This window comes from Mus caroli, chromosome X (genome assembly GCF_900094665.2).
Source record: "Mus caroli chromosome X, CAROLI_EIJ_v1.1, whole genome shotgun sequence".
NCBI lineage: Eukaryota > Metazoa > Chordata > Mammalia > Rodentia > Muridae > Mus > Mus caroli.
In genome coordinates this window covers 91,717,049-91,732,555 of record NC_034589.1, presented here as the reverse complement: position 1 = coordinate 91,732,555, position 15,507 = coordinate 91,717,049, and the positions used below count along the sequence as shown (strand labels likewise).

At 38.3% G+C, this 15,507-nt stretch overlaps 1 protein-coding gene across 4 annotated transcripts in view; it reads left to right on the top strand.

Annotated features, from left to right (window-relative positions):
• Nucleotides 1-5,853, top strand: part of Eda2r (ectodysplasin A2 receptor) — a 42,597-nt gene extending 36,744 nt beyond the window's left edge. For 2 of the 4 annotated variants that reach the window (XM_021153690.2, XM_029473616.1), the window contains 2 exons: nucleotides 491-890; nucleotides 2,265-5,853. In XM_021153690.2, coding sequence (XP_021009349.1) covers nucleotides 491-867 — 377 coding nt within the window. In that variant the 3' untranslated portion in view covers nucleotides 868-890; nucleotides 2,265-5,853. Of the gene's footprint in view, nucleotides 1-490 lie in introns of all 4 variants that reach the window. The other 2 variants (XM_029473617.1, XM_029473618.1) reach the window with 2 other exon arrangements.
• The last annotated feature ends 9,654 nt before the right edge of the window (nucleotides 5,854-15,507 follow it).

Below are 15,507 nucleotides of genomic sequence, written 5' to 3'. Positions count from 1 at the left end.
ATTGTCTAAGGATACATTTAGTAACTAGAAAAATGTAACTAAATTAAAATATTTGTCATTAAGTATGGGATAAAAATATCATTCTTAGCTTTAAGAGATGTATGAACCCATCTGCATAATTCATGATAATCTTCCTATTTTATCATGTGCTACCTTAATTCTGTCTGGTCCCTTTGCCATATTTCATAATATCCATAGATCATGGAAGGACAGGACATGTTAAAAATCTCTTTTCTGCAAAGCATTTATTTCTATCTGAACATATTTGTCTTCCCAAATCCAGCATCTAGCAGACTTAATGTGATACCCCAATGTAAATATTTTTTTGAAACATGTAATTTTAGCTCACTTATAGGTGCTCTGGTCCTCCAGGAGGGAAAGAGGAACTCTGGCCCCAAGATCCTCTCACTCACTCCCTATTTTGTGCTCAATAAGAGGTAAACTGTTGAAAAGAGACACTGGCTCAGTGGCTTTCTGCTTCATGTTGCAGGAGGTTCATTGCAATATGAGGCTGAAAAGACAGTGGAGGAGGATTCTCTTTTCCCTGTACCACCTGGCCAGGAGACCAGTCCTGAATTTCCAGCGAATGAGGGCATCTTTGAGATCAAACCACTTAACTCCATCCTGGATGATGACTGCAGCTCCACTCGCGGCTTCCCCACCCAGGAGTCCTTCACCATGGCCTCCTGTGCCTCAGAGAGCCATTCTCAATGGGTCCATACCCCAATTGAATGTACAGAGCTGGACCTGCAAAAGTTTTCCAGCTCTATCCCATCTCCTGGACCTGAAACCTTGAGAGAGAACACAGCTGAACACTCAGGAGACAGGCTGGAGCTCTATGTACCTTTTGAAGTTCCCAGCCTTTAACTCTACCAAGGTAAACTAGAAAGGTAGGACTAAAGGACTGGAAGGTGTGGACTACCCTCACAAAATGTCCAACCTGGGTTCTGTTGTTCCATAGGGTTTGGACTGAAGAATAGCAGGAAACTAGGACCAATAGAGGTTGAAGAAGCACTAAACTTTTGAGCTAAGTTTACATTGAACTTCTAGGACAAGAATTGTCTGGAGATCAGGCAGGTTAACATGAGGCCAATATCTTTATCCTGACTCTACTAGCAACTAGTCATATTCTATTTTCTCCTTTCAAGTGTATAAGCATCACAACACTGTAGAGATATGTGGCTCCATATTCAGAGAAATACCAGTTCATGATTAGCTTTATACACTTGTGCAAATCATTTTACTTCTTTCAGAGACATAGCCTTCAGCTGGTAAGTTTTCTTGAGGAATGAATGAAAGCATATACACATGTCCTTTATAGTGCCTACATGGTAGGTTTTTTTTTTTTCCTTTCCCTGTGCTTACTCAGTCACAAATTAGAAATTCCTCTTATATCATCTACATATCATTCTGAACTTTGTAACTTCACCCTTTTGTGGTAGGCAAATAAGAAATATATTTTTAAACAAGCAGCAATTGAGCAACCGAGATCAAAAGTGATTTGCTTAAAATCACAGAACAACCCAATCTCAGAAATAGACTAGAACCCAGGATTAGTAGTCCCATTATAGAACTCATTCAACTCCATCACTGAATTTGAAATATATATGTATGTATCTCAATATATGTGTCATACACATATGTGTGTGTATGTATGTGTGTATATATACATACATATATATGATGGAATAGTTTTGAGGAAAAAAAGAACACACATAAAACCTGAAAGTTTTTCATGTTGTATTCTTAATATAAACTGTCATGTGTGATCAAGTGTAAAAAATTTTCACTTATGGTTTTATGCCAAATAGTTAAAATATTTTTTAGCATTTTTGGATTTTGAAACTTTTAATTTTGGATAAAGGATGCCCAATCTATTTTTTCATTAAAAATTATGTAGTTCTTGAGTTCACAAGTGTAAAAAGCATAATTGTATCTCATTCTTACTTATGGGTTCTGGTTCTGTTCTGACTCTTCTGCCTTGTGAGAGAACTGAAGATAACATTTGTCTGTAAAACACTACCTTTGGTTTTTTTGTTTTTTTTTTTTTTGGTACATGGTGCTTATATCAACTCAATATTTAAAAAACAGTATCTTACTAGTTTGAAATAGGATAGATTTGTCATTTCTATTGCCAGGTGATATATTTCTGCTATTGTGTCCTAAATCTTTGCTGGTCTAACCATTAACCTTTAGAGAAAAGGCAAAGGAGGGTGGTAATGAGCTTGCATTCCCAGATTCTAATTGCTCTGCTCTTTTTCTAGGTCTCTTTCACTCTTGGCAACCTTGCCATTGCTTGTTGCTGGACTTTCCTGCTCTTCTTTTACTCAACAAAAGTAGCAAGAGCCTGGGATGTGGGTCCCACAATAACCAGCGTTCAAAAATGGGGTCTTCAGAGCCCCATTCTAAGAGAGAACTAAGTCTCCAGTGACTGACCTTGAACAGTTTTTGTTTTCTTATTCTAGTCTGGGGATCCAGATTCCATAGCCATGGGACTGCTGGGGCCTGTTCTTTCTCTTTAATTAATTATAGAAGTGGGGGGAATAACAATGAATGAGGTGGAGTTTGCCTGCCTGTATATGTTTCATACCTATATTTTTGACAAGTAGGCCTAAAAATGGAGTATACAGTATAAATGTTGGCATCTGCCTACCATATTGAAGAGAATGAAATACTTTCTCTTTTAGCTATTTTCTTTGACTCCTCCTATGTCTACACACACACATAAACATGTACATGTAAGTGAAGGGATATTGAGGAAGGTACCATGGGGAGGCCTGAAGCCTGGATTTTATAACTCATATCCTAGACTTCTGTAACAATGATAGCTGTCAAGCCAGTATATTTCTTAGACTCTTCATTCTTAGAGACAGGCTATCAGTGCTCTCTGGTGGGGATTCAAATTAGTGTCTTCTAGATTTTTTTAAATTGTTGTTTCCTGAACTTCTTTGCATTTTTCTTACTCCAATATTCTTACCTTTTCCCCCTCCCAGTCAAGTCCTGACTGTGATGTTTCTGAGGTGCAGAAGTAGTACCCTGTGGTGCTATGGGGACCATTTGGTGCTTTCTTGGCTTAGAGAATAGTCAGTATATTTCTCTTAAGCCTGAATCTTTAGTTTTACATGCTTCTAAGCATGAATTGAAACATTTTTCTTCTTTTTTTTTTCTAGAATATGTCAGACATGACCCTCAGGACTTAGATGTGGCTATCATGTGTTGGCTTTAAGTATCCTGGTATGTTCAAAATGAGCCACTAGGATTTATGCTCATTTCGTTATAGTGGTTCAAGTTTCAATAGGGCAAAGTGGTCAACTGAGTAAAGCAACCGAACCTATTTTGCTTAGATGTAATATATAATATCCTGGAGGCTAGTGTCCTGGAGGCTAGTGTGACTTAGGTTATTAAAAACAAATTCAAGATGCACACAATTATTCTGGGTCAAAGAGGTAAAGATGCACTAAACCTGTGGGTGCTGCACTTTATGTTATTCACATTACAGTTGTTGTCTCTGTGACTCACTATATAAACTTTAATATAGGCAGTGCAGGGGTTGCTCAGTGAAATACGGGGGTGGGGCATACAAAAGCTAGAATGCTTTCAGTCATTTGCCTTCATTTGACACTTAACTAAGGACATGGCTGCATACAAGTATTCCTCCAATATCAAGGTGGCAGAAGCAGGAGTAATGAAATTTGGAAGCAAGCTTACCTTACATTGTAAGACTCTCAAAAACACAAGGTACAGGAATTTAGATAGTGTTGGAATACTTGCATTTGGCATGAACAAGGTCTTATTTTCGATCCTAGCAAAAGGAAGAAAGGTGGAGAAAGGGGGAAAGGAGGGAAGTAAAGAAGGAAATAAAACATTTCCAACACCAAGAAATACACCAGACCCCATAATAGGCTAAGTGCTGCTGAGGCTGTAGTGGAGTTTTCCATTGGAAAATATCACATGTGTTCATCTTATATTAGGTTTTCTTGCCTTTAGCTCTTAAACACTGTTTACAATATTTTTCTTCTTGTTTCTTGGTTCCCTAGACTCATAGCACTCTGTGAGTCTGCTGGAAGGTTTGATGGATGTTCAAAGAGCCGTGGTTCTGAGTTTTAGCATAACACATAAAGGAATTTTGATATGGGTCTCCTGGGCCTTATCTAATCTTTGAGGTTCTATATTCCTCTAACCCCAGCAGAAAGCCAGGCTACAGTTTGATCTTTCAGGACCCTACAGTTCTGAGCCAATTTTCCCTTTCCTATGTCTGGGCTCCCCAAACAATCACCCACCAGACCCCCAAAGATACCCACAGCATTTTTCAAGTTAGCTAAGTGAGGCTGTGAAGGGTCCCCCAAGGTATGCGTATTTCTTTTGACATGTCAGTTCGATGCCTACTTTACTGTCCATTTGGTTCTTTTTGAAAATTCATTTTGCCTTTAGCTTTTACCTGTACATCTCAAGAGCAGAGAGAAACAAGAATCTCCTTGGAGATTCTATTATGCCTTTTTATCTCTGAATCTTTATGAAGCTTATGCAGCTAGTTTCTATCCTACTAGCCATTGGTTGGTTAGGTAAAATGTGGACTTCATCACCAGGACTTATCCTGAAGAGAGAGTGTTCTCTACAAGATTCTGTTAAATGTGTCTTTAATTACAGCTCATCCACAAACACTGATTAAGGGTCTTAAGGTCAAACTGCTGATAAGAGTGTTAAAACAACAAGAGAAAAAATGCTAAAAGTCCCATTGTACTTGGCAGGGGATTTGAAGCAATTGAATCACAACGCTGTACCAGACAACCTGATCTCATGTAAGCATTATCAAATGTGTATGAGCCAAGGTTTAGACCTTGGTCTTTGGTACTTTTTTCTGGGACAGCTTATGCTTATCTCACCAACTTTAGTTAGCCATATCTATACTTCTGGTGAAGAAGAACTAGCACTAAATCTGAGGTGGATTCAGCTTGAGTAGGTTCCAGCTGTAGAAAGGTCACTATGTGCTTGGCACTGCTTCAATCTCAAGTACATTACTGTTTCTTAGTGAAAAGGACTATGATGATAAAACAGCAAAAACAATGTGATTAAATGACCCAGGCACCCTGCTTCACTGTGCCTATACATAACAAGGTCGTTATACATCCATGCCAAGAATCGCCTTGGTTCCAGTTTTCTTGAACAGTTAGTAACTGAAATAAGGTGAAGTTTTATTTTGCTTTGCTTTCTTTGGTTTCTTGGGTAGAAGCAAAGAGAAGGATGGCTTTTTTTTTCTTTATAATTGATATTTGGCCTTGTCTTACTTCATATTTGCATATTTGCTCAAGTAGTGTCCTTATAAAGTGGGACCACTTTGAGCACTATGCTTTTATGTGTCTTCTCTTTGAAGAATTCATGAGACGTGTATATAACATAACTCTGGGCCTGGACAACAGTTGTGTTTTACATATTTGAGCGTGTACAGGGGATAGAGGTAGGTGTTCATTGGAGGTGAGTCGGGCTTCAGGATTCACTTTATTTCCCCCACTTATATCACTGGAATTTTGAAAGGTGGTATGTAGTACGGGAGATCAACTTTCTTCCCTAAGGTCGTTGATATTAGAGTAAGTAAAAATGTCAACACTACACCTCTCTTCCCAACAAATAGACATGGCACAGCCTCATACCCCTCATTCAATTTATTACCAAGGTCTTTGATGTTTTGTATTTAATGTAGGTAGGTTTTAATTATTGTTTTCCTTTAAATGATCTATTTATAGAGATTTTGTTAAAGTTTGAGCCATATGCATGAGTGGATACTGACAAGTTGTGTCTGATTTATGATAATCTGTAAACAATTCATATTAATCAATAAACAGAAGTACATACAAATGCCTTGTTTATTCCTTGGCTTTCAGTGAACTTGTGTGACTCATTCAATTGTTTTGTGTGTCTGCTTAGTCAGTACAGAAAGAAATGTGTTTCTAATCATTGGGTTTAGCACCAGAGCTATGGCAATTCTGTCTCGTAACCCAGGAGATCTGAGTTGTAGACTATGTTCTCCTGCTTACAAATTGTTTATGACATTTAGAATTCTGTCTGTCTACAGATCTACCAGATATGTTTGTATTCTAAGTTTTAGAATTCTTTTCTTTTTTTTTGTTGATTTTTTTTCTGTTGTTATTTGTTTGTTGTTGTTGTGGTGGTGGTGGTGGTTGTTGTTTGCCACAGTGGTAAATATAGACCACTCTCAAAAAGTAAAGTAAAAAAATCCCCTATTGGCTTTAAGTCACTTGTACGGTCTCATCCCCATACGTAAGACTCAGTTCTCACATTTTTGGTGGTGGTGGTGGTGGTGGTGGTGGTTGTTTTGAGACAGGGTTTCTCTGTGTAATAGCCCTAAGTATCCTGGACTTACTTTTGTAAACCATGCTGCCCTCAAACTCACAGAGATCTGCTTGACTCTGACTCCCAAGTGTTGGGATTAAAAGTGTGTGCCACCACACCCAGCTCTAAATTTATAATTCTTAGGGAGTGTTGTATAGTCTTCATACTGTGTGCATATATTTAGATCTATAAACCAATCTCTTGTAGTTTATATGTGCACATTTCCATTTGATCTTACTATTTTTAAAAAGAAAACATATACACACATATGCAGGCATAGCTGCACATTCAAACACATACACGCATAAAACTAGACAGACTGTAAGATTGCATCTTAAGAGCACTACTTTACCATTATTTGATCTGTATTTTTGTTTATAGTGTTATTGGATTCAAGGGGCTGCTAAAGGTACAACATTTGATTTGAATGTTCTTCACAACTATAATTTTATTTAAAACCAGGCAAATTAAATTTCTTTCTATCTCAAATATTGGCTAATTCTAATAGAAATACACACTGACAAGGATGTGAAAGAAAGATAATTCATACAATGTTGGTGGGATTATAAAATGGCATGACCTTTTGGAAACAGTCTGGCAGTTCGTGTAAAATTTAAAGCTTCAGTTGTCATATGATTCAATAATTCTATCCATCAATATATAATTAAGATAATTAAAAACATGTGCATGTAATGCATTGACTAAATACTCTTAAAAAGAGTGTTTATAATAATCAAAATTGATAGCAATCCAATTTTGTCAACTGATGAATGAATAAAGTTGTAATACAACATAAGATAGTAAACATTTAAAATAATTGAAATTATGATACTTGACATGTCAGAGTTCAAGCTCAAAATATGCTGAGTGAAAGAATCCAGGTACTAGAAGGCACATCTTATATATGTAAGCTAGTAGTGACAGAAGGTAAATTAGTGGTCTCTTCATACTGAGTACAAGAGGAATAACTAATGTTAGTAGACATATGTGATCTTATTTAGAAGAAAAGAATGTCATGATGGTAGCTACACTTCTCAGTAAATTTATTAAAATATTGCTGACAGGCATACTGGAAATGGATGAATTTTATTATATAAAAATATTCAATAAAGCTGTTTTAAAAATATATTTCATGATCACTGATCTCTGAGCTCACTTTGTTATTTGTCAATTTAAACACTTTCCATACTCCTTCATTGCCTGGCCCCTGAATCAATCAATCAATCTCTCTCTTTCTCTCTTTCTCTCTCTCCTCTGTTCCTCCTTTTCTCCCTTTCTTTACCTCCCTTTTTCTTCCTTCTTTTCTACTCTATGTAGTTACTAACTTCAAGGCAAAAAGGACTTGTTCCATTCTATTCTTTTGCACTATCAACATAACCAGTGAGAAGGAGAAAAGGGGAATATGTTGGAGGAACTTAGAGGAAGAACATTTGGGCAGATCACTCAGACCAAAAGAGGAAGAACAGGGGAAGTCACTAAAATCTCAGGATTGCACAAAGAAAAGAGATGTTAGGCAAAGGAATTCCCAGTACAGGCTACAGTAAGGCATATTAGCATTACCAATGGGCAAAATATTGATTGGTTGGCAATTACTAGTTATTAAATGGTACTATGGTGAGACAATCCTGTTTCAGGGTGTGAGAAAACCTGCCAGGTCTTATATTCTCACTTGATTAAAATTAGGAATGCTGGTATAGTGAGGAAGATTAAAACAAAAAATATATGCATAGTAATGGAGGCACAGAAATGGTTAAAATGTGAGCAGTAGCCTTGTCTGCTGTGTTGTGGAGGTCACTGTGTACCTGTGCTAGTCACAGGGCAATCAACTCCCACACTACCCTAGAAGGACATGGGGGAAACTAGATCTCTGAACAGATGTATCAAAGCAATAAAGTCATCACAGTATCAAACCGGAAATTTTTAGATGGTTATTGTTTTATTAGAGGATAGGAATGTTTGCATTTTTCTGGGCTAGTAACATGCCTTAGTTATGTTCACAGTGTGACTGGCAAGTTTCTGTATACCTAGAAGTTAGCTTTTAGGGACTGAGAAATCATGTGTACATGAGTATTGGGATTTCAGATGCTGTCTGTTTGAAAAAAATGGCTTCCTACTTGGAGAATTTGCTCAACTACATGGCCCTTATCCTGTGGTTTTTACTGGTAGCAGATTCCATTCCTCAATCTTTCCTTTGTAACTAATAGTGTAGTGACAGTGGAGTGGGGTGGGGGACTAGTATGTGCTGAGTGGCATAATGATTGATTTTTTTTTTTTTTTTGTCAACTTGACCCAGTCTAAAGGATTTACAAGGAACCTCAACTGATAAATGCTTCTTTCTCAGATTGGCCTTTGAGAAGCCTATGGGATATTTTCTTGATTAATGGTTGAGGTGAGAGGACCTAGCTCACCATGGTGGTACTGCTCCTGAACAAGTGGTCCTGGGGTATAGAAGAGGGCAAACTGGAATGCAGGGCCCCCAATGGAGGAACTAGAGAAAGTACCCAAGGAGCTAAAGGGGTCTGCAACCCTATAGGAGGAACAACAATATGAACTAACCAGTACCCCCAAGAGCTCATGTCTCTAGCTGCATATGTAGCAGAAGATGGCCTAGTTGGCCATCATTGGGAAGAGAGGCCCCTTGGTCTTGCAAATTTTATATGCCTCAGTACAGGGGAACACCAGGGCCAAGAAGTGGGAGTAGGTGGGTAGAGGAGTGTGTGTGTGTGTGGGGGAGGGTATGGGGAGTTTTGGGATAGCATTTGAAATGTAAATGAAGAAAATGACTAATAAAAGTGTTAAAAAAAAAAAGAGGGCAAACTGAATAAGGCATGGAGAACACACCAATAACAAGTAGTCCTCCATGGTCTTAGCCTCAATTTCTATTTCCAGGTTCCTGATCCTGCCTTGAATTTCCTCAATGATGGATCCAGACATGTGAGGAAAACAAACCCTTTCCTCCAAAACACCCTTTCAGTCATGATCCTTTCCACAGCAATACTCACACACACACACACACACACACACACACACACAGTAAGGCTCTCTTACATGAGTTGACACTCTCATATGCATTGGCATACTGTATTTTATTGAACAAAACCCTCATGATAGTTTCAGATAGTAGCTGCCCTTGATAATCTTCATCTTATGAAGAAAAAAGTCTTAATTTTTTACAGATTTAATGATGTTCTGATGATTGTATTTTTAAATTTTTCCTTTAATCTTTTTTAGACTCCAGATTTTATTCCTCTCCTGGTCTACCTTCTAACTGTTCCCCATCTCATACCTCCTTCCCAAAACCACGAAGATGTTCACATTCTCCCAGCTCCTACCCCACCAGAACTCTTAAAATTCCTAGGGCCTCCAGTCTTGATGGTTAGGTGCATCCACTTTGACTGAACCCAGACTCTGAAGTCCTCTGCTGTATATATGTTGGGGGCCTCATATCAGCTGTTGCATGCTGTCTGTTTGGTGGTCCAGTGTTTGAGAGATCTCGGGGTCCAGATTAATTGAGGCTGCTGGTCCTCCTACAGGGTTGCCCTACTTCTCAGCTTCTTTCAGCCTTCCCTAATTCAACAACAGGGGTCAGCTGCTTTTGTCCATTGGTTGGGCGTAAATATCTGCATCTGACTCAGCTGTTTGTTGGGTCTTTCGGAGTGTGATCATGATAGATCCCTTTTTGTGAGCACTCCATAGCCTCAGTAATAGTGTCAGGTCTTGTGACCTCCCCTTGAGCTGGATCCCACTTTGGGCCTGTCTCTGGACCTTCTTTCCTTCAGGCTCCTCTCCATTTCCATCTCTGTAATTCTTTCAGACCGGAACAATTATGGGTCAGAGATATGACTGTGGCATGGCCACCCCATCCCTCCCTTGATGCCCTGTTTTTCTGCTGGAGGTGGGCTCTACAAGTTTCCTCTCCCCACTGTAGGGCATTTCGTCTAGGGTCCCTCCCTATGAGTCCTGACAGTCTCTTACCTCCCAGGTCTCTGGTACATTCTGGAGTGTCCCCCTACCCCCTACCTTTCAAGGCTCCCTGTTTCAATTCTTTCTGCTGGTCCTCAGGGCTTCAGTCATTTCTTCTACCCAATACCAGATCATGTTGCCCTCTCCCTCACCCCAACCCCCAGTCCACTTTCCCTCCCAGGTTCCTCCCTCCCCCCTTGTGATTGCTTTCTTCTCCCTCCCAAGTGGGACTAAGATGTCCTCACTTGGGCCCTTCTGCTTGTTGATCTTTTTGAGTAATGTGGACTGTATCTTAGATATTCTGTTGTTGTTGTTTTTTTTTTTTTTTTTTTTTTTTAATACCCACTTTTTATTGAGTACATACCATGCATGCCTTTTTTGGTCTGAGTTACCTCACTCAGGATGATATTTTCTAGTTCCATTCATTTGCCTGCAAAACTCAGGATGTCCTCATTCTTAATAGCTGAGTTGTATTCCATTGTGTAAATGCACCACATTTTCTGTATCCATTATTCTGCTGTGGGGCATTTGGTTGTTTCCAGCTTCTGGCTATCACAAACAAGGCCACTATAAACATACTGGAACACATGCATGTTCTGAGACTCTAGCTCAAGTCTGAATGACCCAGAGAGTTAAGAATATCCCACTATTCCACAGAAGCATCCCAATTATAGGCATTAGGAAAGATAGTGTTTATCCAATTAATCAGTCCATGCTGCTTATAAGGTAAAGACTGGATATGAGAAAAGCCAACAATAAAAATTTCAATGATGACAGACTTTAAAAGCTATCAAGGAAAGCCTGATGTTCATTTGTTTGTTTTCTCAAGGGAAAATGTAAATAAAGGGGAAATCTAGCCAAATTGCATCATCATTAGCTATTTTTCTATTACCTAAGCCAATTATAGAATGCTCTTATTTTAGACTACCCTTGCCAGTAAGATAGTGTGATGCAAGAGCCAAAGCTTATATCCCTACTCTCCTAAAATGACATACCTTCCTTTATACCAGGCTGCTACAAAACAAGGCCAAATATAATCTGGAAACTTCTGTCATCAATTACATTCCAGTAAACATACCACTAAGGTATCAGTGGAGGCTGGGATTTCATCTTGGTGCATAGCTACAGAGAAATCCTTTAACTTCCAGCCTTGCCAGTTTCAGTGGAAGTTATGTGAAAAAAAAAAATAGAACATTTATCACCATCTTGATGTAACAAAATATCTCCCCAGTCAAAGATGTCAGTGGCAGTTATCTCGGAAAAGGTAATATAGTACCCTTTTTCTGGCAAGGTTAGTATCTACAGTTATCTCAAAATGAACTAAAACTTTCAGGTTGCTAAGACCAAGGAGGGGTCTCTCACCTCAGAGGAATAATGAGAGACTGAGAGAAACATGTTGACACCACCAGCAGCAGCTGGCAGTAATAACAGGGTGAGTCATGTCCTTCAATTGCTGTGGTGTCAGGTTCCTTGTAACCCTTTTTACTTGCAATTCTTCTACCTTAAGTTACTGTGACAACCATTCTGGCCACTTTCGCCAATTTATGAATCATCTCACGAATGCTTATCACCTTGGGGCTTTTAGAATTACCACCCCTCTGTGTAGCATGAAGTCTGCCACTATTATCATTATGTTCAAAGTTTCTTCTTAAATGTTACCAATTTGAAGAAGGCTTTCCTGATTTTCTTGCATCTCAAATAGTGTTTCTTCGATAGATAGATAGATAGATAGATAGATAGATAGATAGATAGATAGATAGATAGATAGAATGATAAGATAGGTAGGTAGGTAGTACAGAAAAGAGACAAAGAGAGAGAGACAGAGAGACAGAGAGAGAGAGAGAGAGAGAGAGAGAGAGAGAGAGAGAGAGAGAGAGAGAGGGATACAGATATAGATATAGCTTGTTCTTGTCTATTACCCACTCCCCCATCTAACTCTCTCTCAGGATCTCACCAAACACATCTCCCTCCCAGCTTTATATCCTTTTTTTCTGCTGCTTTTGCTTTTTTATTTTTTAACCTACTGAATCCACATACCATTGCCCATATATGCATAAATATGGAGCCATCTCCTAAGATATTGGAAGTTTATCTTACTTGTGACCATACTCCTCCAAAAGAATGATTCTGTTCACCCAGAAACTACCAATGGGCAAGAGTATCTTAGTTAGGGATGAGCTCTTATGAGCCTCTTTCCTCCTCATGGTGGAATTTTAACTTGATTAATGTGAGTCTTGTTCAGATAACCCCAGCTGCTGTGATCTCATGAATGAAATAGCCATGTCTTAACCAGAAGATAGGATTTCACAACATTGCCCTCCCCTCCCATCCTATGGATCTTTGATTCTGTCTATTTTTCTCCTATGATGTTTTCTGAATGCTGGAGAACCTTGATATATATGGTCCATTTAAGAATGAACACTCATAGTCAATAATTCACAGCAATTTTACCGTCTATGAGTCTCTGCATTGGCAAGAAAATGTTTCTTAATGCAAACAAGTTTGACAGATGCCATTCTATACACTAGTAAATTCCATGACAAACCCTAAATACCATAATGCTAACTTCATTTGTCTAGTCTCTTTTGGCATCATCTCATTTATTCTTAAACAACCTTTCAAGTTTGATTTCTAATTGAAGTAAATGAGGACAGAAAGAACTGCATTAATTTTAAGTGGTTAACCATAAAGGAGAATAGTTAAACAGCCATCCCTATGTCACACAGCATGCTAGTGTCAGGAGCATAAGGATATAACATGTTCATAAAGCAACATTCAACAACAAATGACTACTCTTCCGTCTTTACCATGTTTGCGTCCAGAATCTACCAGTAGAGCAACTGTCTGTTATTTAGAAGGTAGAACACCGAATGAGAAATCAATGGACTCATTTTCAGTCCTGTGTCTGGATGCTATATATAAACCTGTGTTTAAAACTCACGTCAGTTTTCCTGTTTGTACCTTTAGCTTTACTTTAGTAAAGCAAAAATAAAAAACTGTTCATAAGATGACTCACATCCCTGCACTTATTATAACAGAGGCATATTGTACATGTTCTATCAATATTTGCCATAATGACAATGAATGACTAAGCTGAGGTCAGCTTGCAGTGGTGGCCTCAGGCTTCATGCGCCTCCTGGACTATAATACCTAACTGTTGCCTCCCACATAACTCAATAGGGTCTCACGAGGTAAACAAGGTTTGTTTTAAACTGCTGATCCTCTAGGCCTAGCTTAAAAAGTACTAGGATAATAAACACATTCCACAATTCCCAACAAAATTGAGTTCTTAACTAACATCTTTGATCTCATCTTTCTGTTTTATATGTCTCGCGTTTCCTAGATATTGCTTATCTGAAATGTAGATATCCAACATGTTAAAGATTAAAATATTGGAGTTTAAAATATGATTTTTCATTCCTGATGATTATACTGGCTGGTTTTGTGTGTCAACTTGACACAAGCTGGATTTATCACAGAGAAAGTAGCCTCCCTTAAGGAGATTCATCCATAAGATCCAGCAGTAAGGGGTTTTCTCAGTGATCAAGGTGGGAGGGCTCATTGTGGGTTTGATAAGAAAGCAATCTGAGCAAGCAAGCTAGTAAATAACATCACTCCATGGCTTCTGCATCAGTTCCAGCTTCCTGACCTGCTTGAGTTCCAGTCCTGACTTCTTTTGGTGATGAAGAGCAATGTGGAACTATAAGCTGAATAAGCCCTTTACTCCCCAACTTGCTTCTTCTTCATGATGTTTTGTGCAGGAATAGAAACTCTAAGACAATGATCAATCAAACTGGAGATTGTTTCTTATACTAAAAATTATGATAATTATATATAAGTTTATTTTAAAGAAACTTAAATTATAGACAGTGGCCAAGATAATTGAAGAAACATCAGGAATAATGGAGAGAAATGAAGAGTACTTCTGTATTTTGAATGATGAATTCTGTGTTATTAGTAAGAAGCAACCACAACAAAATAACACCTGTACTATAGTTATTGATTTGTCAAGAAAACCTTCAGAAACCTGTCAAAAAAGGAGAAAAAACTTAATTACAGAACAGTTTTGTACTATAAAATTCTATTCTATTGGTGCTTACTGTTAATTAAGAAAACACAATGAGATAAAAATGCCATCCAACTATAGAAGATTAATTTTGTCACCTGTGTGGAAGATAAATGTATGAGGGTCATACTAGAGGGTATTCATAATGAAGTAAAATAAAATCAATTCTTGAACTTTCAATATATATTTATCTATTCTTTAGGCAAACATATGCTTACACTATCATCAATACAGTATCTGGGAGACACTGTCTAGCAGCATGCATCCTGATCCTCTGGCTCTTACTGTCTTTCTACCTTCTCTTCCATGATGTTCCTTAAGCCATAGGGGTTGTGTGGCATATGGACTGATTCATCCTGGATTCTCTACAGTCACTTAATTCTCTGTCCTTTGACCAGTTGTCGATTTCTGTGGTGGTTTCTGTTTTTTGCCAAAAGTGGCTTTGATGAAGGTGAGGGCTACTCATTTCTGTGTATATCAAAGTAAACATTAAAACACAGTTAGAAATTATATTGTTTTAGAGACATGGCTTCTAGGGTTAATGCTCTCTTGCCATGGATGGTTGGGTAGGTTTACTGTACAAGGTATGAGTTCCCACATATAAAGTAGACCTTATTATTTAGACAACTGTGGATGACTCTCACTGTTGCACCACTGGAGATATATTACCAGGCTAGTCATTGTTGGGGTTCATAGTCGATACAGCTGGATAGAATTTCTTTTCTTCCTAGGCACTAGGCACAACAAACTATAAAAGTTAGTCTTCAGAAAGGAGACCTATGGTTAATTTCAGCTCATTTCCTTCCAGTCCTTTTGTCTTAACTGTGTGGTATCTATAGCAATAGGGATTTACCTTTAAGTTCTGGGACTTCATAATAACAAAACCAACTGATATGACAATGCATGTAGGGAAATTTTCAAAAGTTTCCACCTCAGTAGAAGAGCTACCAGCAACCAATGGCCACTGAGAGAAGGAGAATTAGTTTTTTCTGGGTAAGAACTTACTGATAGATTATGTAACCCAAAGTGGTCATCCAAAACTCATGCACATACAATCAATACTAAATTGACTCATAGGTCTCTCTCTCTCTCTCTCTCTCTCTCTCTCTCTCTCTCTCTCTCTCTCTCTC